This window comes from Oncorhynchus keta, chromosome 5 (genome assembly GCF_023373465.1).
Source record: "Oncorhynchus keta strain PuntledgeMale-10-30-2019 chromosome 5, Oket_V2, whole genome shotgun sequence".
NCBI lineage: Eukaryota > Metazoa > Chordata > Actinopteri > Salmoniformes > Salmonidae > Oncorhynchus > Oncorhynchus keta.
The window spans coordinates 10,482,019-10,506,938 of NC_068425.1; the positions used below are offsets into that span (position 1 = coordinate 10,482,019).

At 43.6% G+C, this 24,920-nt stretch overlaps 1 protein-coding gene across 2 annotated transcripts in view; it reads right to left on the reverse strand.

Moving 5' to 3' along the window:
- The window catches only part of LOC118384149 (C-type mannose receptor 2), a 55,671-nt gene that overhangs the window by 10,870 nt on the left and 19,881 nt on the right, over window positions 1-24,920 (reverse strand). For both annotated transcript variants that reach the window (XM_052518686.1, XM_052518687.1), the window contains 14 exons: window positions 19,992-20,135; window positions 19,313-19,504; window positions 18,333-18,487; window positions 18,061-18,165; window positions 13,254-13,369; window positions 12,981-13,129; window positions 12,436-12,656; window positions 11,134-11,279; window positions 10,536-10,632; window positions 8,369-8,498; window positions 4,992-5,024; window positions 4,716-4,882; window positions 343-511; window positions 106-248 (listed from right to left, as the gene is read on the reverse strand). In XM_052518686.1, the coding sequence (XP_052374646.1) occupies window positions 106-248; window positions 343-511; window positions 4,716-4,882; window positions 4,992-5,024; window positions 8,369-8,498; window positions 10,536-10,632; window positions 11,134-11,279; window positions 12,436-12,656; window positions 12,981-13,129; window positions 13,254-13,369; window positions 18,061-18,165; window positions 18,333-18,487; window positions 19,313-19,504; window positions 19,992-20,135 (1,967 nt within the window). The remainder of the gene's footprint in view (window positions 1-105; window positions 249-342; window positions 512-4,715; window positions 4,883-4,991; window positions 5,025-8,368; window positions 8,499-10,535; window positions 10,633-11,133; window positions 11,280-12,435; window positions 12,657-12,980; window positions 13,130-13,253; window positions 13,370-18,060; window positions 18,166-18,332; window positions 18,488-19,312; window positions 19,505-19,991; window positions 20,136-24,920) is intronic.

Consider the following 24,920-nt stretch of genomic DNA (forward strand, 5'->3'; position numbering starts at 1 on the left):
GCTAAAACGGAAGATCAATTCAAAACATAACACAGTAATGTCACATTCATATAACTGTCACATCTTTATCAGCACAGTAGAAACTACAAAACCCAGGAGCCCTACCTTGTGCAGGAAGGGGCTCCAGCCATTGGGGCAGCCCATGGGGGGCAGGGGTGTGGAGGGTGTGGGTGGGATGGTGCCTGTGACATTCACTCTCTTACAGACGTAGGGCAGGTCTGAGTGGCATTTCTGATCTGCCCACTCCGCTGTAGAACGTTTTAGAATGAAAGATGAAATATAGTTTTTTTTAAATCACAAAATAAGCTAATAACAAACTGCACAGTATCCCAGAATCCTCACCTTTGCTGACTGACATGTGGACACACTTGCGGTCGCGGCTGAGTGGGTGTGGCCTGCCGAGTGCCCAGGACACATAGTTGAGCACAGAGTGGTCTGACCAGTGGAAACGGCCATCGTTCTCATACGTATGAAGCCCCACCCACCAGTGGTCCCCCTCTACCTTGGTCATCTGCAGGCGAGGGAGAAAACACACGTGACCTCTAGTCATGCACATTTGACCTCCAGTGACATGCAGTGATGTACAGTACAGCATAGACTATTGGCTTGGTACCATATGTAGAGATATGAAAGTGCCCATGTGGATGTTTAATTTTGTCACGTTCTTCATGAACATGAAGTAGTTATAAAAGGGTTCTAACTTTTTTTATGAAGGGTTATAAAGGTTATGTAGCGCACCTTGTGCACTAGGAAGGCCTCCTTCTCAACAGTGGATGTGTTACTTTATGAAGGGTGCCTCGTGTCTGTGCCTCGACCTAGGTTGGGCAAAACTAAACATGGCGGTGTTCACCTTAGCAATCTCACTTCCTGCCATTATTGAAAGAGATCGTGATACCTCACATCTCAAAATAGGGCTACTTAATGTTAGATCCCTCACTTCAAAGGCAGTTATAGTCAATGAACTAATCACTGATCATAATCTTGATGTGATTGGCCTGACTGAAACATGGCTTAACCCTGATGAATTAACTGTGTTAAATGAGGCCTCACCTCCTGGTTACACGAGTGACCATATCCCCCGTGCCTTCCGCAAAGGCGGAGGTGTTGCTAACATTTACGATAGCAAATTTCAATTTACACAAAAAAAAGACGTTTTCGTCTTTTGAGCTTCTAGTCATGAAATCTATGCAGCCTACTCAATCACATTTTATAGATACTGTTCACAGGCCTCCTGGGCCATATACAGCGTTCCTCACTGAGTTCCCTGAATTCCTTTTGGACCTTGTAGTCATAGCAGATAATATTCTAATTTTTGGTGATTTTAATATTCACATGGAAAAGTCCACAGACCCACTCCAAAAGGCTTTCGGAACCATCATCGACTAAGTGGGTTTTGTCCAACATGTCTCTGGACCTACTCACTGTCACAGTCATACTCTGGACCGAGTTTTGTCCCATGGAATAAATGTTGTGGATCTTAATGTTTTTCCTCATAATCCTGGACTATCAGACCACCATTTTATTATGTTTGCAATCACAAAAAAGTATCTGCTCAGACCCCAACCAAGGAGCATCAAAAGTCATGCTGTAAATTCTCAGACAACCCAAAGATTCCTTGATGCCCTTCCAGACTCCATCTGCCTACCCAAGGACGTCAGAGGGCAAAAATCAGTTAACCACCTAACTGAGGAACTCAATTTAACCTTGCATAATACCCTAGATGCAGTTGCACCCCTAATAACTAAAAACATTTGTCAGACTAGCAGCATTCACCAAGAGAGGATGGCTTTCACTTCAGCAGTAATACATTCATGAGGTTCTTTGAGGAAAAGATAATGATCATTAAGAAAGCAAATTACAGACTCCTCTTTAAATCTGCGTATTCCTCCAAAGCTCAGTTGTCCTGAGTCTGCACAACTCTGCCAGGACCTAGGATCAAGAGAGACACTCAAGTGTTTTAGTACTATATATCTTGACACAATGATGAAAATAATCATGGCCTCTTAACTTCAAGCTGCATACTGGACCCTATTCCAACAAAACTACTGAAAAAGCTGCTCCCTGTGCTTGGCCCTCCTATGTGGAACATAAGAAACGGTTCTCTATCCACCGGATGTGTACCAAACTCACTAAAAGTGGCAGTACTAAAGCCTCTCTTGAAAAAGCCAAACCTTGACCCAGAAAATATAAAAAACTATCGGCCTATATCGAATCTTCCATTCCTCTCAATTTTTTTTTAAAAAAGCTGTTGCGCAGCAACTCACTGCCTTCCTGAAGACAAACAATGTATACGAAATGCTTCAGTCTGGTTTTAGACCCCATCATAGCACTGAGACTGCACTTGTGAAAATGGTAAATGACCTTATAATTGCGTCAGACCGAGGCTCTGCATCTGTCCTCGTGCTCTTAGACTTTAGTGCTGACTTTGATACCATCGATCACCACATTCTTTTGGAGATTGGAAACCCAAATTGGTCTACACGGACAAGTTCTGGCCTGGTTTAGATCTTATCTGTCAGAAAGATATCAGTTTGTCTCTGTGGATGGTTTGTCCTCTGACAAATCAACTGTAAATTTCGGTGTTCCTCAAAGTTCCGTTTTAGGACCACTATTGTTTTCACTATATATTTTACCTCTTGGGGATGTCATTCGAAAACATAATGTTAACTTTCACTGCTATGCGGATGACACACAGCTGTACATTTCAATGAAACAATTGAAATTGCCCTCGCTAGAATTGCCCTCACTAGAAGCCTGTGTTTCAGACATAAGGAAGTGGATGGCTGCAAACTTTCTACTTTTAAACTCGGACAAAACAGAGATGCTTGATTTTTTTTATTTTACCTTTATTTTACTAGGCAAGTCAGTTAAGAACAAATTCTTATTTTCAATGACGGCCTAGGTCCCAAGAAACAAAGATATCTTCTGTTGAATCTGACAATTAATCTTGATGGTTGTACAATCATCTCAAATAAAACTGTGAAGGACCTCAGCGTTATTCTGGACCCTGATCTCTCTTTTGACGAACATATCAAGACTGTTTCAAGGTCAGCTTTTTTCCATCTACGTAACATTGCAAAAAACAGAAACTTTCTGTCCAAAAATGATACAGAAAAATTAATCCATGCTTTTGTTACTTCTAGGTTAGACTACTGCAATGGTCTACTTTCCGGCTACCCATATAAAGCACTAAATAAACTTCAGTTAGTGCTAAATACGGCTGCTAGAATCTTGACTAGAACCAAAGAATTTGATCATATTACTCCAGTGCTAGCCTCCCTACACTGGCTTCCTGTTAAGGCAAGGGCTTTGGTCCTGCCATACATACCTACACGTACGCTACGGTCACAAGACGCAGGCCTCTTAATTGTCCCTAGAATTTCTAAGCAAACAGTTGGAGGCAGGGATTTCTCCTATAGAGCTCAATTTTTATTGGAATGGTCTGCCTACCCATGTGAGAGACGCAGAATCGGTCTCAACCTTTAAGTCTTTACTGAAGACTCATCTCTTCAGTAGGTCATATGATTGAGTGTAGTCTGGCCCAGGAGTGTGAAGGTGAACGGAAAGGCTCTGGAGCAACGAACCGTCCTTGCTGTCTCTGCCTGGCCGGTTCCCCTCTCTCCACTGGGATTCTCTGCCTCAAACCCTATCATAAGGGCTGAGTCACTGGCTTACTGGTGCTCTACCATGCCGTCCCTAGGAGGGGTGCGTCACTTCAGTGGGTTGAGTCACTGACGTGAGCTTCCTGTCTGCCCCCCTTGGGTTGTGCCGTGGCGGAGATCTTTGTGGGCTATACTCGGCCTTGTCTCAGGATGGTAAGTTGGTGGTTGAAGATATCCCTCTAGTGGTGTGGGGGCTGCGCTTTGGCAAAGTGGGTGGGGTTATATCCTGTCTGTTTGGCCCTGTCCGGGGGTATCATCGGATGGGGCCACAGTGTCTCCTGGCCCCTCCTGTCTTAGCCTCCAGTATTTATGCTGCAGTAGTTTATGTGTCGGGGGGCTAGGGTCAGTCTGTTATATCTGGAGTACTTCTCCTGTCTTATCAGGGGTCCTGTGTGAATTTAAGTATGCTCTCTCTAATTCTCTCTTTCTCTCTTTCTTTCTTTCTCTCTCTCGGAGGACCTGAGCCCTAGGACCATGCCTCAGGACTACCTGGCATGATGACTCCTTGCTGTCTCCAGTCCACCTGGCCGTGCTGCTGCTCCAGTTTCAACTGTTCTGCCTGCGGCTATGGAACCCTGACCTGTTCACCGGACGTGCTACCTGTCCCAGACCTGCTGTTTTCAACTCTCTAGAGACAGCAGGAGCGGTAGAGATACTCTTAATGATCAGCTATGAAAAGCCAACTGACATTTACTCCTGAGGTGCTGACTTGCTGCACCCTTGACAACTACTGTGATTATTATTATTTGACCATGCTGGTCATTTATGATTTGAACATCTTGGCTATGTTCTGTTATAATCTCCACCCTGGCACAGCCAGAAGAGGACTGGCCACCCTTCATAGCCTGGTTCCTCTCTAGGTTTCTTCCTAGGTTTTGGCCTTTCTATGGAGCTTTTCCTAGCCACCGTGCTTCTACACCTGCATTGCTTGGTGTTTGGGGTTTTAGGCTGGGTTTCTGTACAGAACTGAGATATCAGCTGATGTAAGAAGGGCTATTTAAATAAATTTGATTTGATAAAGTTGTTATAATGTTTTCATTAAATGTGTGGTACCTTGTGCAGTGTGTTGGCAAGGAAAACCTCCTCCGCAGAAGAGTGGATGGAAGCCAGAGAAGCACCGGACCAGGAGCAGATCCTCTGGGCTTGGTCCCACGTAGACCGGTGGTCAAAGAACTTATACTCTGCCTCCTGGAAGCCCACCCACTCACTTGCACTGGGGGCTGGAGGGATGAGGAGAAAGATAGGAAAGAAAAGTTGTTGCTAGTTGGTTATGATGGAAGACTATAAAAACAACAGACACAATGAGAGGAGGGTGGTTTATAAACTGACCTTCAGTGGGGTTTGGATCCTTATCAATTTTTCCTGAAAACACAAAACAAAAAGTGGTCTGAATTCATCATTCAGAACAAATGCATAACGCTACCACTGAGTGATTAGTGCTTTTTGAGTCTCTGTCTTCATTGTTGTGTTGTGTACACTCCTCTCTCATGAGGTCTATACAGTCTGTGTATATCTAACCTAACGTAGCAGGCGTAAAAGTGTACCAGAGCTATTAATATTATGACGTGATGCTCATGTCTTCGCCCTAATAATGGAAGTCGTTGTCCCAAAGACGGGATGGCAGGCGACAAGTTTAAGTCCAAAATAAGCCAATTGAAACACATTGGGCTTATTTTGGACCAATTTGGGGGAGAGTGAAACCTCTCGCTTTGCCTCTTCCTCTCTGACCCCGTCGCTGTTCGAGCCGGAAGAAACTGGCGCAATGGATCATGGTCATTGTAGTTAATTACCACGTGTTTTACGCTGAACTAGGTTGAATATGTCACCTACGTCCCCTATGGGCACAAACCCACCGTCACTGGACCAGACAGGACTGTCAAAAAGTGTTCTTCACTGACAAAACAAAACCAGGGGTGATGGTCGGATTCGCGTTTCTTGTTGAAGGAATGAGCGTTACACAGAGTCCTGTACTCTTGGGGCGGCAGGTAGCCTAGTGGTTAGAGCGTTGGACTAGTAATCAGAAGGTTGCAAGATCCCTGAGCTGACAAGGTAAAAATCTGTCGTTCTGCCCCTAAACAAGGCAGCCCACTGTTCCTAGGCTGTCAATAAGAATTTGTCCCTAACTGACTTGCCTAGTTGAATAAAGAAAAACAATATGTGACTTGTAATGGAAATGTTATACGTCTTATTTACTAACTACCAATTCTATGTTTTATGTTTGTGGTTCTCTATAAACCAATTTCTGTGTTCATGCAAGTGACAGACTGAACGAATCCTCACTATCAGTAGCTGCAATTTGGCTGGACGCCCAGACCTTGTTTTGAGAACGAAAGATATCTCAGTTTCAAGGTCTCAGTATTGGTCGGTCACATGAATGAAACAAAATGGTAATGATTCATTAATTATGCTAAATTATGCAAATATAACTCTGTACAGCCGTATATAAGACAACTGCAGGGACTGCCCCAGCAGATCTTCTGACAGATGTTCACTATGGTACATTACGTTTGTTGGAACCTCTACAGCGCATTGGCAATAAACAATGATTAATTTGAGAATGACTTAGAGTCCCTATGTAAGAATTTCAACAACAACTTGATTCAGGAAACTAGGCGTTTGTTGAGCGTCAATACAGGCCTTTAGCTATATTTCAAATACAATTGAGGAAAACAAAGGTTGGAAAGCAAATGGCACCTGCTGTAAGTAACAGATTCTATGCTGTAGGCTACCAACTGTAGGCTACCAACTACCAACGTCCCTTTATCAGGACCCTGTCTTTCAAAGATAATTCGTAAAAATTCAAGTAACTTCACAGATCTTCATTGTAAAGGGTTTAAACACTGTTTCCCATGCTTGTTCGATGAACCATAAACAATGAATGAACATGCACCTGATGAACGGTCGTAAAGACACTAACAGCTTACAGACGGTAGGCAATTAAGGTCACAGTTATGAAAACTTAGGACACTAAAGATGCCTTTCTACGGACTCTGAAAAACACCAAAAGAAAGATGCCCAGGGTCCCTGCTCATCTGCGTGAACATGCCTTAGGCATGCTGCAAGGAGGCATGAGGACTGCAGATGTGGCCAGGGCAATAAATTGCAATGTCCGTATTGTGAGACGCCTAAGACAGAGCTACAGGGAGACAGGACGGACAGCTGATCGTCCTCACAGTGGCAGACCACATGTAACAACAGCTGCACAGGATCGATACATCCAAACATCACACCTGCGGGACAGGTACAAGATGGCAACAACAACTGCCCGAGTTACACCAGAAATGTACAATCCCTCCATCAGTGCTTATACTATCGACAATAGACTGAGAGAGGCTAGACTGAGGGCTTGTAGGCCTGTTGTAAGGCAGGTCCTCACCAGACATCACCGGCAACAACGTCGCCTATGGGCACAAACCCACCGTCGCTGGACCAGACTGGCAAGAAGTGCTCTTCAATGTCGAGTCGCGGTTTTGTCTCACCAGGGGTGATGGTCAGAATCGCGTTTATCATCGAAGGAATGAGCGTTACACCGAGGTCTGTACTCTGGAGCGGGATCGATTTGGAGGTGGAGAGTCAGTCATGGCCTGGGCCGGTGTGTCACAGCATCATCGGACTGAGCTTGTTGTCATTGCAGGCAATCTCAACGCTGTGCGTTACAGGGAAGACATCCTCCTCCCTCATGTAGTACCTTTCCTGCAGGCTCATCCTGTGACATGACCCTCCAGCATGATAATGCCACCAGCCAAACTGCTCGTTCTGTGCGTGATTTCCTGCAAGACAGGAATGTCAGTGTTCTGCCATGGCCAGTGAAGAGCCCAGATCTCAATCCCATTGAGCACGTCTGGGACCTGTTGTATAGGAGGGTGAGGGCTAGGGCCATTCCCCCCCAGAAATGTCTGGGAACTTGCAGTAGCCTTGGTGGAAGAGTGGGGTAACATCTCATAGCAAGAACTGGCAAATCTGGTGCAGTCCATGAGGAGGAGATGCACTGCAGTACTTAATGCAGCTGGTGCCACACCAGATACTGACTGTTACTTTTGACCCGTAAGTATTTTTAGGACTATAATTTCCTCCTCATATTGTAGCCTACAACATGCGTCTCCACACACCTAGGCCTAGGTCATTTTTATGGATCTCAGATTCTCATTTGTGCTGTATTAAAAATATTCTGCCAAAGTCTCCAGTCATGTAAAATGACTTAGAATTGCATGAAATGCATTAATAAAAGGCCACATTCTTCCCGGACACCAGGCTACAAAAAATGTCCCCAATGTGTGCAACTTCTGTAAGTGCCTCTACTTTACTGCTCTACGTCGCAAAATCGAGCCAGGCGGTCACATATTTGCTTAATGAAAACTACAACTCCCTTCAACATCCCACATAGTTATTGACTGGATTTCTCTCCAGAATGATTTGATTTGAAACAGCACATTAGGCTCACCCCTACCCCCCCACCCAAAAAACACGAAAAGGAATTCAAGTAACTGAACCGTCGTCGGAAAATTAGTTGTTTAATAACCTGAGAGAAACATGTTGGTTAATCGCTCAGCACTACATAACACATACTTGAATTTTCAAAATGAAAGCTTTCAGGCAACAACAAGGGCCCCTTGTGTCAGCGTGTCTCTATTGTGTCTGTATACAGCAGTAGCACTGCTTTGTGACTGTATCAGTGTCTATGTGTGGTTCCGTTGTCTTGCTGTTACCTTTGGGGATCTTGCAGATCCAGTCCAGTTCAGCGTCACAGCGCATGGCCAGCCAGGTCATGGTGCCCAGGTCTGCTGCTGCACACTGACGGACGTTGTAGTAGTAACGCCCAAAGTTCTGGTACGTATACTGACATGCAGAGGAAGATGGGTTAGAGGACTTTACAAACATAGTTTAACAAGCTACAGTGCTGTGAAAAGTATTTGCCCCCTTCCTGATTTCTTGTTTTTTTTTGCACATTTGGCACAAGTAAATGTTTCAGATCATCAAACTAATTTTAATATTACACAAAGATAACCCAAGTAAACACAAAATGCAGTTTTTAAGTGATGATTTTAAAAATCTATCCGAACCTTCATGGCCCTATGTGACAAAGTAATTGACCCCTAAACCTAATAACTGGTTGTGCCACCCGTTAAATCGAGAATTCACTGTGGTTAATCACATTCTTTGGAAAGCTGAGTGCAATTTCACTAGCCACACCCAGGCCTGATTACTGCCAGACCTGTTGAATCAAGAAATCACTTAAATAGAACCTGTCTGACAAAGTGAAGCAGGCCAGAAGATCTCAAAAAGCAAGACATCATGCTGCGATCCAAAGACATACAGGAACAGATGAGAAACAAAGTAATTGACATCTATCAGTCTGGAAAGGGTTACAAAGCTTTGGGACTCCAGCGGACCACGGTGAGAGCCATTATCCACAAATGGAGAAGATTTGGAACAGTGGTGAACCTTCCCAGGAGTGCCCGGACTACCAAAATTACCCCAAGAGCGCAGATACGACTCATCTAAGAGGTAACAAAAGAACCCGTAACAACATCTAAAGAACTGCAGACCTCACTTAAGGTCAGTGTTCATGACTCAACCATAAGAATGAGACTGGGCAAAAATGGCATCCATGGTAGAGTTCCAAGGCGAAAACCACTGCTGACCAAAAAGAACATACAGTGGGGCAAAAAAGTATTTAGTCAGCCACCAATTGTGCAAGTTCTCCCACTTAAAAAGATGAGTGATGTGATTTTCTGGATTTCTTTCTCATTTTGTCTGTCATAGTTGAAGTGTACCTATGATGAAAATTACAGGCCTCTCTCATCTTTTTAAGTGGGAGAACTTGCACAATTGGTGGCTGACTAAATACTTTTTTGCCCCACTGTAAAGGCTCGTCTCACTTTTGGAAAAAAACATCTTGCCGATCCCCTAGACTTTTGGGAAAATATTCTGTGGACTAACGTGACAAAAGTTGAACTTTTTGGAAGGTGTGCGTCCCGTTACATCTGGCGTAAAAGTAACACGGCATTTCAGAAAAAGAACATCATACCAACAGTCAAATATGGTGGTGGTAGTGTGATGGTCTGGGGCTGCTTTGCTGCTTCAGGACCTGGACGACTTGTTGTGATTGATGGAACCATGAATTCTGCTCTCTACCAAAAAATCCTGAAGGAGAATGTCCGGCCATCAGTTCGTGACCTCAAGCTGAAGCGCACTTGGGTTCTGCAGCAGGGCAATGATCCAAAAGACACCTGCAAGTCCACCTCTGAAGGGCTTAAAAAAAAAAACTAAAAAGGCGGTTCATGCTCGAAAACCCTCCAATGTGGCTGAATGTGGCTGAATTAAAACAATTCTGCAAGGAAGAGTGGGCCAAAATTCCCCCACGGCGATGTGAAAGACTCATTGCTAGTTATCGCAAACGCTTGATTGCAGTTGTTGCTGCTGAGGGTGGCACAACTAGTTATTAGGTTTAGGGAGCAATTACTTTTTCACATAGGGCCATGAAGGTTCGGAAAGCTTTTTTCCCTTAATAAATAAAATCATCACTTAAAAACTGCATTTTGTGTTTACTTGGGTTATCTTCGTGTAATATTAACATTAGTTTTGATGATCTGAAACATCTAAGTGTGACAAATGTGCAAAAAATAAGAAATCAGGAAGGGGGCAAATACTTTTTCACAGCACTGTATATCTCTAAGCTTTGAGGTAAACGTATATGGTGCAAGATGCTGTATGTTGTTGCAGCGGGGCTGTAGCTATCAGTAAATCAAGGTTGCTGTGTTAAGCTGGGTCAATAATAGATAGTGCTGTGGTTTGGCTGCTCTAATTAGGTCCATGGACATGCTGTGATGTAATGCTGTGGCTGGAAGATTGGATGGTGATGCTGTGACTCACAGCCAGTCCATCGCTCCACTTCCAGCTACCGTTGTCCATGGGGTTCCTGCGGTTCAGCCCGATCCAGAACCAGTGCTGCTCATGGTCCTCTGATTCCCTGTGAACCATCATCATCAGCAGCAGCAGCAGCGTCATCAGCATCATCAGCAGCAGCGTCATTATTATCATCATCATCATCATCATTACTAGCATCATCACCATCATCAGCATCATAGTCATCACCATAAAAAATATATTTAATCTGTCACTGTGCCCTTGAGCTAGGCACTTAACCCTAATTGCTCCAGAGATTATGTACATTGGCAACCCTGGCCGTGACCCCACTCCCTGCGGGTATCTCCGGGGGAGTTGGGATATGCAAAAAATGTATTTCCTTTACACACTGTGTGTAACAGGACGAATATAAGCACCCCCAAAAATAATTATATACAGTACATTTATTATTATCATCCTCATCATTACCACCACATTCCCTCTTAAATTACAAACCCATCCCCTTTTCAAATAAGAACCACATTCTCCCTCCATCCAGTCTGGGCCCTGTAATAGAGACCCATTCATACAACCCATGCATGATCAAGGTGGAGTGTCCACCCACCCAAAGGCTTCGTGTAATATCTGCAGTACGAAGTGCTCCTCCTCTGGGCCACTGACACTCAGCAGGTTGGCTCCATGGTGTCTCTGACAGGCTAGGTGGGCCTGCAGCCAGCTCAGCTTCTGGTCCATCTGGGCTCTGTCAAACACCTGGGACACACATACACAGGCAGACAGGCAGGCGCATACACACACACACGCAGGCAAACAGGCAGGCACATACACACACACACACATGTAGGCACACAGGTCGGCACACGCATGCACGCACGCACGCACGCACACACACACACACACACACACACACACACACACACACACACACACACACACACACACACACACACACACACACACACACACACACACACACACACACACACACACACACACACACAGAGGCGTTAGAGGCAAATAAATGGTATGTATATTGACTAAACTAATACATATGCTTAAAATATGTCTAGTAATAAACTCAGCAAAAAAAGAAACATCCTCTCACTGTCAACTGCGTTTATTTTCAACAAACTTAACATGTGTAAATATTTGTATGAACATAACAAGATTCAACAACTGAGACATAAACTGAACAAGTTCCACAGACATGTGACTAACAGAAATTGAATAATGTGTCCCTGAACAAAGGGGGGTCACAGCGTTGAGATTGCCAGCAATGACAACAAGCTCAGTCCGATGATGCTGTGACACACCGCCCCAGACCATGAGAGACTCTCCACCTCCAAATCGATCCCGCTCCAGAGTACGAGGCTCATTGTAACATTTATTCATTCGGTTGTACCGATCCTGTGCAGCTGTTATTACACATGGTCTGCCACTGCAAGGACGATCAGCTGTCTGTCCTGTCTTCCTGTAGCGCCATCTTAGGCGTCTCATAGTACAGACATTGCAATTTATTGCCCTGGCTACATCTGCAGTCCTCGTGTCTCCTTGCAGCATGCCAAAGGCAAGGTCGCGCAGATGAGCAGGGACCCTGGGCATCTTTCTTTTGGTGTTTTTCAGAATCTGTAGAAAGGCCTCTTTAGTGTCCTAAGTTTTCATAACTGTGACCTTTATTGCCTACTGTCTGTAAGCTGTTAGTGTCTTTACGACCGTTCAACAGGGGCGTGTTCATTAATTGTTTATGGTTCGTTGAACAAGCATGGGAAACAGTGTTTAAACCCTTTACAATGAAGATCTGTGAAGTTATTTGGATTTTTACGAATTATCTTTGAAAGACAGGATCCTGAAAAAAGGGACGTTTCTTTTTTTGCTGAGTTTATCAAGCAGCGGTAAAGGTGTAGGATACCTTGTAGCAGTGATGCAGCTTGCCGTTTGTCTTCCACCCGTTGGGGCAGGATCCAGTGAGGCTGGGGGTGGGGTGCGGGGCTGGGGGCTCAGGGCTGAGGGACGTGTCCTGGTTCAGTCTACAGATGAACTTGGCCCGGGCTGACGCACAGTCCTTCACCTCCCATAGGCCTGTGGCGTAGCCCGTCTCCATGGTTACACAGCCCCCTTTGATGTTTCCTCCTGACAGAGGAGAGCGGGGAGAGAGTGGTCCATGTTACGTAGTTGCATGAGTCTGGGTCTGGGTGTAACTGACTGACACACCAGTGGGGATAGTAGAGATCATGGAAAAAGATGGTCTTGAAAATGGTAAACCAATCACCTGATTAAGTCATTGGCAATTTAGCCACAATGAATAGCCAAGAGATAAGAGTTTATACCATATCTAGTTTTGACAGGGCTCTGGGCATACAGCACAGACAGGTGTCCTGAAGACTAGTACAAGACCAACATGTCCGTCATGATAGCTCTGTGGACAGATAGAGAGACAGAGGTCCATGTCCCCACCTGGCTGGTCTCTGTTCCAGTTGGTATAGGTCACTTCATCCCCGCTGAGCCAGTGGAATTTCCCAGGGCTGTTCTGGTCAAGCAGTGCTATCCAGAATGAATCCCCAGAACGGCCAAACACCAGACTGTTGACAAACGCCTGCTCAAACCTACAACATCGCACATGGACAAGGCTCAGGGGTCAGAGGTTACACTAGGTGTGTGTGTGTTTGTGTCTGTGTGTGCTTGCGTACGTGCATGAGTGTATGTACAGGTATGCATGTGTGTGCGTACCTATTGGCGATGGTGATGAGGGTAGCTCCGCTGCCAGCGCAGGCCTTCCTGCCCTCCTCGAAGGTCACCTGCTCCTCTCCCACCCAGTAGCAGGCCGGACTGTGCCATCTCCAGCCCTGACGGGAGAGAGAGAGGAGAAAGGTTGAGCACAGAAATAATAACTGTCCAAAGAGATCTATCTACATCCAGAGACTTGCATGAAAACACAACCAGATAGGATGGGAACATATCAGCATAAAGTACTATAAACAACACATGTGTAATAAGGAAAGGGCAATTATTTTTCCCTACATATAAAAGCAGGGCAGGACAGAACAAGTCCAGGCTCAGAGCTATACTCTCTCTCAAACCGCTCTCTCACTCCACCCCTCTCTCTCGCTTCTCAGTGCTTATCTGCAGACGTGTACAGACCGAGAGCACAGTCAACACACAAAATGTCACAAGGGTTTGAGTGTGTAGTCGTGTACGTGTGTGTGTTTAAGTGAGTGCGTATGTGAGAGAGGAAGAGAGAGGGAAAGTCACTTTATGTGATTTAGTCCAACGTCAGGCTTTTGCACAACTGCACTTGGCAGGGAGGGAGAAACCTCAAAGACTTCCAGCTGGCGAGCCACGTTCCCCTTTATGAGCCTCATACTGAAGAGGCAGATGCGTATGCTATCTATTTCTCTCTCTCCTGTCACATGACCCACAATGCAACACTCTCTGGGGGATATCTAGTGTTACAGTTCCCTGAGCCAATGAGCCAATGAGCCATGGATCATATAGACCCTATTGTTCCGACAGAACCACAGAACCGCTGAACAATTAAGTTGTTAACTTGGTTGTCTCACACTTTCTCTTCAGATGTTGAGTTACAGTGGGGCAAAAAAGTATTTAGTCAGCCATCAATTGTGCAAGTTCTCCCACTTAAAAAGATGAGAGATGCCTGTAATTTTCATCATAGGTACACTTCAACTATGACAGACAAAATGAGAAAAAAAATCCAGAAAATCACATTGTAGGATTTTAAATGAATTTATTTGCAAATTAAGGTGGAAAATAAGTATTTGGTCAATAACAAAAGTTTATCCCAATACTTTGTTATATACCCTTTGTTGGCAATGACAGAGGTCAAACGTTTTCTGTAAGTCTTCACAAGGTTTTCACACACTGTTGCTGGTATTTTGGCCCATTCCTCCATGCAGATCTCCTCTAGAGCAGTGATGTTTTGGGGCTGTTGCTGGGCAACACAGACTTTCAACTCCCTCCAAAGATTTTCTATGGGGTTGAGATCTGGAGACTGGCTAGGACACTCCAGGACCTTGAAATGCTTCTTACGAAGCCACTCCTTCGTTGCCCGGGCGGTGTGTTTGGGATCATTGTCATGCTGAAAGGCCCAGCCACATTTCATCTTCAATGCCCTTGCTGATGGAAGGAGGTTTTCACTCAAAATCTCACGATACATGGCCCCATTCATTCTTTCCTTTATACGGATCAGTCGTCCTGGTCCCTTTGCAGAAAAACAGCCCCAGAGCATGATGTTTCCACCCCCATGCTTCACAGTAGGTATGGTGTTCTTTGGATGCAACTCAAGATTCTTTGTCCTCCAAACACGACGAGTTGAGTTTTTACCAAAAAGTTATATTTTGGTTTCATCTGACCATATGACATTCTCCCAATCTTCTTCTGGATCATCCAAATGCTCTCTAGCAAACTTCAGACGGGACGGGACATGTACTGGCTTAAGCAGGGGGACACCTCTGGCACTGCAGGATTTGAGTCCCTGGCGGCGTAGTGTGTTACTGATGGTAGGCTTTGTTACTTTGGTCCCAGCTCTCTGCAGGTCATTCACTAGGTCCCCCCGTGTGGTTCTGGGATTTTTGCTCACCATTCTTGTGATCATTTTGACCCCACGGGGTGAGATCTTGCGTGGAGCCCCAGATCGAGGGAGACTATCAGTGGTCTTGTATGTCTTCCATTTCCTAATAATTGCTCCCACAGTTGATTTCTTCAAACCAAGCTGCTTACATATTGCAGATTCAGTCTTCCCAGCCTGGTTTTGTTTCTGGTGTCCTTTGACAGCTCTTTGGTCTTGGCCATAGTGGAGTTTGGAGTGTGACTGTTTGAGGTTGTGGACAGGTGTCTTTTATACTGATGACAAGTTCAAACAGGTGCCATTAATACTGGTAACGAGTGGAGGACAGAGGAGCCTCTTAAAGAAGAAGTTACAGGTCTGTGAGAGCCAGAAATCTTGCTTGTTTGTAGGTGACCAAATACTTATTTTCCACCATAATTTGCAAATTAATTTAAAAAAAATCCTATAATGTGATTTTCTGGATTTCTTTTCTCATTTTGTATGTCATAGTTGAAGTGTACCTATGATGAAAATTACAGGCCTCTCTCATCTTTTTAAGTGGGAGAACTTGCACAATTAGTGGCTGACTAAATACTTTTTTGCCCCACCGTAACTCAAAAAGCGAGCATTAACTCATTCAACTCACACAACACAGTCAAGTTGGCCAAGCAGGAGCCAAGCTAACAGCAGTAACTCATTTGCCATGAGGCATTAGCTGGGATATCCATCATGTCGAGTGAGGGAGTGAGGGAGCACATAAACACTAAATTACTGAAGCATCAGGATCAAACAGTAATACCTTTGCATGAGTAAACGTTTTTACCCTTTAAACAGGAGGAGAGGGTTGAAAGACAGCAGGAGAGGAGAGCACACAACCATGGGGGGAACTAGTCAAAGATAAGAAGAGAATTACAGTCTGTGAAATTGCAGAAAGAGAGAAAGACAGAGAGAGAGAGAGAGAGAGAGAGAGAGAGAGAGAGAGAGAGAGAGAGAGAGAGAGAGAGAGAGAGAAAGAAAGAGAGAAAGAAATAAAGAAATAAAGAGAGAAAGAAAGAAAGAAGGAAAGAAGGAAAGAAGTAAAGAAGGAAAGAAAGAAGGAAATAAAGAAGGAAAGAAAGAAGGAAAGAAGGAAAGAAAGAAGGAAAGAAGGAAGTAAAGAAGGAAAGAAAGAAGGAAAGAAAGAAGGAAATAAAGAAGGAAAGAAAGAAGGAAAGGAGGAAAGAAAGAAGGAAAGAAAGAAGGAAATAAAGAAGGAAAGAAAGAAAGAAGGAAAGAAAGAAGGAAAGAAAGAAAGAAGGAAATAAAGAAAGAAGGAAAGGAAGAAGGAAAGAAAGAAAGAAAGAAGGAAAGAAAGAAGGAAAGAAAGAAGGAAAGAAGGAAAGAAAGAAGGAAAGAAAGAAGGAAAGAAAGAAGGAAGTAAAGAAGGAAAGAAAGAAGGAAGGAAAGAAGGAAAGAAAGAAGGAAAGGAAGAAGGAAAGAAAGAAAGAAATAAAGAAGGAAAGAAAGAAAGAAGGAAAGAAGGAAAGAAAGAAGGAAAGGAAGAAGGAAAGAAAGAAAGAAAGAAAGAAGGAAAGAAAGAAGGAAAGAAAGAAGGAAAGAAAGAAGGAAAGAAAGAAGGAAAGAGGGAAAGAAAGAAGGAAAGAAAGAAAGAAGGAAAGAAAGAAAGAAAGAAGGAAAGAAAGAAGGAAAGAAAGAAGGAAATAAAGAAGGAAAGAAAGAAGGAAAGAAGGAAAGAAAGAAGGAAATAAAGAAGGAAAGAAAGAAGGAAAGAAGGAAAGAAAGAAGGAAAGAAAGAAAGAAAGAAGGAAAGAAGGAAATAAAGAAAGAAGGAAAGAAAGAAGGAAAGAAGGAAAGAAAGAAGGAAAGAAAGAAAGAAAGAAAGAAAGAAGGAAAGAAAGAAAGAAAGAAAGAAAGAAGGAAAGAAAGAAGGAAAGAAAGAAGGAAATAAAGAAGGAAATAAAGAAAGGAAAGAAGGAAAGAAAGAAGGAAAGAAAGAAGGAAAGAAAGAAAGAAAGAAAGAAAGAAAGAAAGAAAGAAGGAAATAAGGAAAGAAGGAAAGAAGGAAAGAAGGAAAGAAAGAAGGAAAGAAGGAAAGAAAGAAGGAAAGAAAGAAGGAAAGAAGGAAAGAAAGAAGGAAAGAAAGAAGGAAAGAAAGAAAAAAGAAGGAAAGAAAGAAAGAAAGAAAAGAAAGAAGGAAATAAAGAAAGAAAGAAAAGAAAGAAGGAAATAAAGAAGGAAAGAAAGAAAGAAGGAAAGAAAGAAAGAAAGAAAGAACGAAAAAGAGAGAGATGGGTTAACCAGATGTGAGACCTGTGGATATGGTTCATTTGTGTGTGGGTATTTTTGTGAATGTGAACACATTTGTGGGGCTGTCTGGGGGTAGGGTGTCTGGCTGACCTCCCTGGCCCTGAGGGGGTGATTCAGAGCAAATACAGACTGGGGCGGAGGGGTGGTCAGAGGGCAGAGGGGCGGAAGGTGGAGGGGTGAGGGGTGTTCAGGGAGGGGGGCAGAGTGAGGGGGTGCACTCAAATATTCACAATCTGCATTCAGAGTGCCAGTGCTGACTGTCTGCATCTGGAGTTAGAACAGCGTGACGCTGCTAGAACTGTGAATAGAACCTTTCTAGACAGACAGAGAGAGGGACAGAGACGAAGAAACACAGATTGAGAGGAAGGAGTGAGAAAGAGAGAGAGAGAGAGAGAGAGAGAGAGAGAGAGAGAGAGAGAGAGAGAGAGAGAGAGAGAGAGAGAGAGAGAGAGAGAGAGAGAGGGAGAAAGTAGAGAGAGAGAGAGAGAGAGAGAGAGAGAGAGAGAGAGAGAGAGAGAGAGAGAGAGAGAGAGATTGGGAGAAGGAGTGAGAGAAAAAAAGTAGAGAGGGGGGCAAGATAGAGAGAAAGAGAGGAGAGACAAAGAGAGAGGGAAAAAGAGAACGTAGAAATAGCGAAATAAAGAAAGCGACTATAGTAAATCTTACTGGTTTGCACCGGTGGTCCTGTGCCTGTCCGTCAGTCTTCTGGGCTGCTTTCTTACAGATGGACGGCAGGGTCTGGTTACAGGGACTGTCATTCCAGCGGCCTTCCTGTACACACACACGCACAGACGCACACACAGAGAAAGAGAGAGGATACAGCTGCAGAGTATAAACAATAGTGTTCCGTAAAGGAGGCTTGCTGGCAGTGAGAACACACAGCTGTGAGATGGCGAAGGGTCCAGACTATAGGGGTCAAAGGCCAAAGGGTCACTCACGGGTCCCCAGATGGTGACACAGTCCTCGGGGGTGTTTTGGAAGTTGTTGGGCTCAAAGGGGTGCCAGTAAGTGAAGATGACGGGCGTGTGGTCTGTCCACTGGAAGTCCATCTGCATAGCCGTGTCATGGAGACCAATCCACAGCTCCTCCACATCTGACACACAGAGATAGGACGATAACTATCACAGAGCAGGGAGGAGGAGACACTACAGCAAGCACATTAGGACAGAAACAAGATGGGAGAAGCAGTGAGTGGAGTGGAGTATTAGACACGCTTCAACTAAAGTGTTCCAAAAGGGTTCTTCGGTTGTCCCCATAGGAGAAGCATTTTTAGGTACAACTCTTAAGGGTTCCATGTAGAGCCCTCCGTGGAAAGGGTTCTAGCTTGAACACAAAAGGATTTGACTTGGAACTAAAAGGGTTCTTTCCAGCTGGAACCAAAAAGGTTTTTCCAATGAGGACAGCCGAAGAACCCGTTTAGGTTGTAAGAGTGTAAGTAGGGTGTAAGTAGGGTGTAACTACAGTATGCCAACCCCTGTCCTTATAGTGGGGTGGTGAAAAAAGTTGTAAATAACTTATTATGTACAGTACCAGTCAAACGTTTGGACACACCTAATCATTCAAGGGCCTTATTTCCTTATTTCCACTTTGTAGAATAATAGGGAAGACATCAAAGCTATGAAATAACACATATGGAATCATGTACTAATCAAAAACTTTCCAATACTTTTGACTGGTACTGTATCTTTTTTATTTCATTTAATTTTTGTTGTTTCAGGTAAACAACCTAAACAAGTTGTACATATGTGCTATATATAAACACAAACAAGAAACCAGATCAAATGTCTCCTATGAGAGAAACTGCTCGACACCGAAGTTGAAGCCTGTTTCTATGACATGTACAGTATTGTAGTGTCTGTGTAGCTGCCTGTCTTCAGGTTGAGGTACCTTACCGTGACATACTGCATTATCTGTGTACCTCGCTTGATGTTGTTGATGATGAACTCTAGTTCAGGCAGGGTGTGGAGGCTGACCAGGTTGGCCTCCATTTTCTGACAGGTTTTCTGAGCAGTGTCCCAGTTCACCTTCTCTGACGTCAGTCTGTAGCAGCCTGCCTGGAACGCCTGCCAGCCCACATCACACTCGTACTTCTCATCATCCGCCCACGAGTCTGCAGCCCACAGAGCAGAGACAGAGAGCAAACAGAAGGGAAATATATCCTATATTAACTATTTGTTAATACAGTAGAGAGCATATAACCCAATGGCTACACAAATCTAGGATGTCTTTTTTAAAACTGTAACTACTCACATACAGTGTATGTAACTGTCCATGAAACAACAAGCTACGGATGTAGGATCTTAATTTGAGCCTGTTTGCTACAGAGGGAAAATAATCCTGCAGCAACAGGAAATGTGAATTGTTATGTGGATTGTAACAAATGTACAGTTTGCAGGGGATTTTTCGTAGAGGAAAATCAAATCTGAAATTTGAAAGTGGAAATTACAAACATTAGAAGCCTTTTTTAAAACTCAAATACACAACAAATGTGCCTTTCCTTTCCTTTCTCAAATCAAGCTCCAACATCTGTAAAAGCTTTAGCAGGGAGGATTTGATAAGGAGGTCTAGAGTCTCGACCGGTGACTAGACAGACGAACCGGTGGTGAAGGGGTCCAGGGTGGCATTGGGTCTCTTCTTACAGACGTAGGGAAGGGCTACAGAGCAGTCTCTGTTCTGCCAGCGGCCAGACGACTCTGTCCTGATCACCGCACAGTTCACCTCCTCCACATGGCTCGGCTGGTCTGGGATTTAAATAGAATTAATATTGGGAGATAGAAAGAAGAGACAGCTTAGAAGTTCTCTGTGTCGTCTGTGGTGTTAGTGTTGTTAACAGATGGTAGAGGTTGGGTTGGGTTAAAAGGATGGTTGAGGTTAAAAGGATGGTTGAGGATGGATAAGGTTAAAAGGATGGTTGAGGATGGATGAGGTTGGGTTAAAAGGATGGTCAATCACCAAGATGGCATTGCAGTCAGACGTCTTTTGTCCTTGTCGTGTCCCGTAATAATATATATATTTACAACTTTCTTCGCATACCTTTTTATATATATATATTTTCTTTTCCATAAACTCATCTTCAAAACACTCTCCTGAAACCCGCCTCACCAATTTATAAAACAAGTATTATTTACCTCAAATCTGTAATCCTCCATAGAAGCTAACCAGAAGCTAGCCAGAAGCTAACCAGAAGCTAATCAGAAGCTAGTTAGCTTCTTAACTGGTTAATCGTTAGTATTCAGCTAACCACGGTTTGTGGTCATCAGCTATCCTTCAGCTCGAAAATCTATTGCCAGTTTTGTACGGCGCGGAACATACCGGACCTATTTTTCTTTCCATGTCCCCGGATTTCAACAGCAAGCTCTGGACATTTATACCCGGATCTCGCAGCTAGCTAGCTGCTATCCGTGTGACTATCGGCTTACGTCGATTCCAGAGCAAACATCAATGGACCCCTACAAATCAGCCGGGATAAACAATCTGGAACCTTTCTTTCTAAAATTATCTGCCAAAATTGTTGCCACCCCTATTACTAGCCTGTTCAACCTCTCATTAGTGTCGTCTGAGATTCCCAAAGATTGGAAAGCAGCTGCGGTCATCCCCCTCTTCAAAGGGGGGGACACTCTTGACCCAAACTGCTACAGACCTATATCTATCCTACCCTGCCTTTCTAAAGACTATGAAAGCCAAGTCAACAAACAGATTACCGACCATTTCGAATCTCACCATACCCTCTCTGCTATGCAATCTGGTTTCAGAGCTGGTCATGGGTGCACCTCAGCCACGCTCAAGGTACTAAACGATGTCTTAACCGTCATTGATAAGAAACATTACTGTGCAGCTCTTTTCATTGATCTGGCCAAGGCTTTCAACTCTGTCAATCACCACATCCTCATCAGCAGACTCGACAGCCTTGGTTTCTCAAATGATTACCTCGCCTGGTTCACCAACTACTTCTCTGATAGAGTTCAGTGTGTCAAATCGGAGGGTCTGCTGTCCGGACCTCTGGCAGTCTCTATGGGGGTGCCACAGGGTTCAATTCTTGGACCGACTCTCTTCTCTGTATACATCAATGATGTCGCTCTTGCTGCTGGTGAGTCTCTGATCCACCTCTACGCAGACGACATCATTCTGTATTCTTCTGGCCCTTCTTTGGACACTGTGTTAACAACCCTCCAGGCAAGCTTCAATGCCATACAACTCTCCTTCCGTGGCCTCCAATTGCTCTTAAATACAAGTAAAACTAAATGCATGCTCTTGAACAGATCGCTGTCTGCACCTGCCCGCCTGTCCCACATCACTACTCTGGACGGCTCTGACTTAGCATATGTGGACAACTACAAATACCTAGGTGTAGACTGTAAACTATCCTTCCAGACCCACATCAAACATCTCCAATCCAAAGTTAAATCTAGAATTGGCTTCCTATTTCGCAACAAAGCATCCTTCACTCATGCTGCCAAACATACCCTTGTAAAACTGACCATCCTACCAATCCTCTACTTCGGCGATGTCATTTACAAAATAGCCTCCAATACCCTACTCAACAAATTGGATGCAGTCTATCACAGTGCCATCCGCTTTGTCACCAAAGCCCCATATTCTACCCACCATTGCGACCTGTACGCTCTCGTTGGCTGGCCCTCGCTTCATACTCGTCGCCAAACCCACTGGCTCCATGTCATCTACAAGACCCTGCTAGGTAAAGTCCCCCTTATCTCAGCTCGCTGGTCACCATAGAATCACCCACGTGTAGCATGCGCTCCAGCAGGTATATCTCTCTGGTCACCCCCAAAACCAATTCTTTCTTTGGCCGCCTCTCCTTCCAGTTCTCTGCTGCCAATGACTGGAACGAACTACAAAAATCTCTGAAACTGGAAACACTTATTTCCCTCACTAGCTTTAAGCATCAGCTGTCAGAGCAGCTCACAGACTACTGCACCTATTAGCCCACCTATAATTTAGCCCAAACAACTACCTCTTTCCCTACTGTATTTATTTAATTTAATTTATTTATTTTGCTCCTTTGCACCCCATTATTTTTATTTCTACTTTGCACATTCTTCCACTGCAAATCTACCATTCCAGTGTTTTACTTACTATATTGTATTTACTTCGCCATCATGGCCTTTTTTTGCCTTTACCTCCCTTATCTCACCTCATTTGCTCACATCGTATATAGACTTATTTTTCTACTGTATTATTGACTGTATGTTTGTTTTACTCCATGTGTCGTTGTATGTGTCGAACTGCTTTGCTTTATCTTGGCCAGGTCGCAATTGTAAATGAGAACTTGTTCTCAACTTGCCTACCTGGTTAAATAAAGGTGAAATGAAAAAATAAAATTATAAAATGGTTGAGGACGGATAAGGTAAAAAGGATGGTTGAGGACGTATAAGGTTAAAAGGATGGTTGAGGATGGTTGAGGTAAAAAGGATGGTTGAGGATGGTTGAGGTAAAAAGGATGGTTGAGGATGGATAAGGTAAAAAGGATGGTTGAGGTTAAAAGGATTGTTGAGGATGGATAAGGTTAAAAGGATGGTTGAGGTTAAAAGGATTGTTGAGGATGAATAAGGTTAAAATGATGGTTGAGGATGGATAAGGTTAAAAGGATGGTTGAGGTTAAAATGATGGTTGAGGATGGATAAGGTTAAACGGATGGTTGAGGATGGATAAGGTAAAAGGGATGGTTGAGGTTAAAAGGATTGTTGAGGATGGATAAGGTACAAAGGATGGTTGAAGTTAAAAGGATGGTTGAGGATGGATAAGGTAAAAAGGATGGATAAGGTTAAAATGATGGTTAAGGTTAAAAGGATTGTTGAGGATGGATGAGGTTAAAAGAATGGTTGAGGATGGATGAGGTTAAAATTATGGTTGAGGATGGATAAGGTTAAAAGGATGGTTGAGGATGCATAAGGTAAAAAGGATGGTTGAGGTTAAAAGGATTGTTGAGGATGGATAAGGTTAAAATGATGGTTGAGGATGGATGAGGTTAAAAGAATGGTTGAGGATGGATGAGGTTAAAATTATGGTTGAGGATGGATAAGGTTAAAAGGATGGTTGAGGATGGATAAGGTAAAAAGGATGGTTGAGGTTAAAAGGATTGTTGAGGATGGATAAGGTTAAAATGATGGTTGAGGATGGATAAGGTTAAAAGGATGGTTGAGGTTAAAAGGATGGTTGAGGATGGATAAGGTTAAAAGGATGGTTGAAGAGGGATGAGATTGGTTTGGGTTAAAAGGAGCAGGTTCGCATTTATTGTCATGAATATTGCCCTGAAAGCAGCTCTGCAGTGGTCTCTTGCTGGCACAGCCACAAAGTCATAAAACCTGATTTTAAACCTAACCATAACCATAACCCTAACCCTGTTAACCCTAATGCCTAACCCTAACCTTACATTAAGACCAATAAAATAATTTCTGTTTTCATACATTTTTACTATCTAGTCAATTTTGACTTTACAGCTGCCCCATCTAGCGGAGATCGCTCAGTTCTGCTTCCAGGGCAAGATTCAGGACAATAAACATCAATCTGATTTTAAAATGATGGTTGAGGATGGATGAGGTTGGGTTTGGTTGGGTTGTAAATATGTTTGAGGATCGTTGAGGTTGGGTTAACTTCTTCGAGATAGGGGGCGCTCTTTTAATTTGGATAAAAAACGTTCCCGTTTTAAACAAGATATTTTGTCACGAAAAGATCCTCGACTATGCATGTAATTGACAGCTTTGGAAAGAAAAGACTCTGACGTTTCCAAAACTGCAAAGATATTATCTGTGAGTGCCCCAGAACTAATGCTACAGGCGAAACCAAGATGCATTTTCATACAGGAAATGGTTCAGATTTTGAATGCCCTGTGTTCCAATGTCTCCTTATATGGCTGTGAATGCGCCAGGAATGAGCCTGCACTGTCTGTCGTTTCCCCAAGGTGTCTGCAGCATTGTGACGTATTTGTAGGCATATCATTGGAAGATTGACCATAAGAGACTACATTTACCAGGTGTCCACCCGGTGTCCTCCGTCGAAATTATTGCGTAATCTCCAGCTCCATCCGCGTTCCATTTTCTTCAGAGGAGAAAGTCAACTGCCACGAATGATTTATCATCGATAGATATGTGAAAAACACCTTGAGGATTGATTCTAAACAACGTTTGCCATGTTTCTGTCGATAGTATGGGGTTAATTTGGAAAAAAGTCAGCGTTGTAATGACTTAATTTTCGGGTTTTTTCTTACCCAAACGTAATGAACAAAATGGAGCGATTTGTCCTACACAAATAATCTTTTTGGAAAAACTGAACATTTGCTATCTAACTGAGAGTCTCCTCATTGAAAACATCTGAAGTTCTTCAAATGTAAATGATTTTATTTGAATGCTTTTCTTGTTTTTGTGAAAATATTGCATGCTGAATGCTAGGCTTAATTCTATGCTAGCTATCAATACTCTTACACAAATGCTTGTTTATTTATGGTTCAAAAGCATATTTTCAAAATCTGAGATGACAGGGTTGTTAACAAAAGGCTAAGCTTGAGAGCT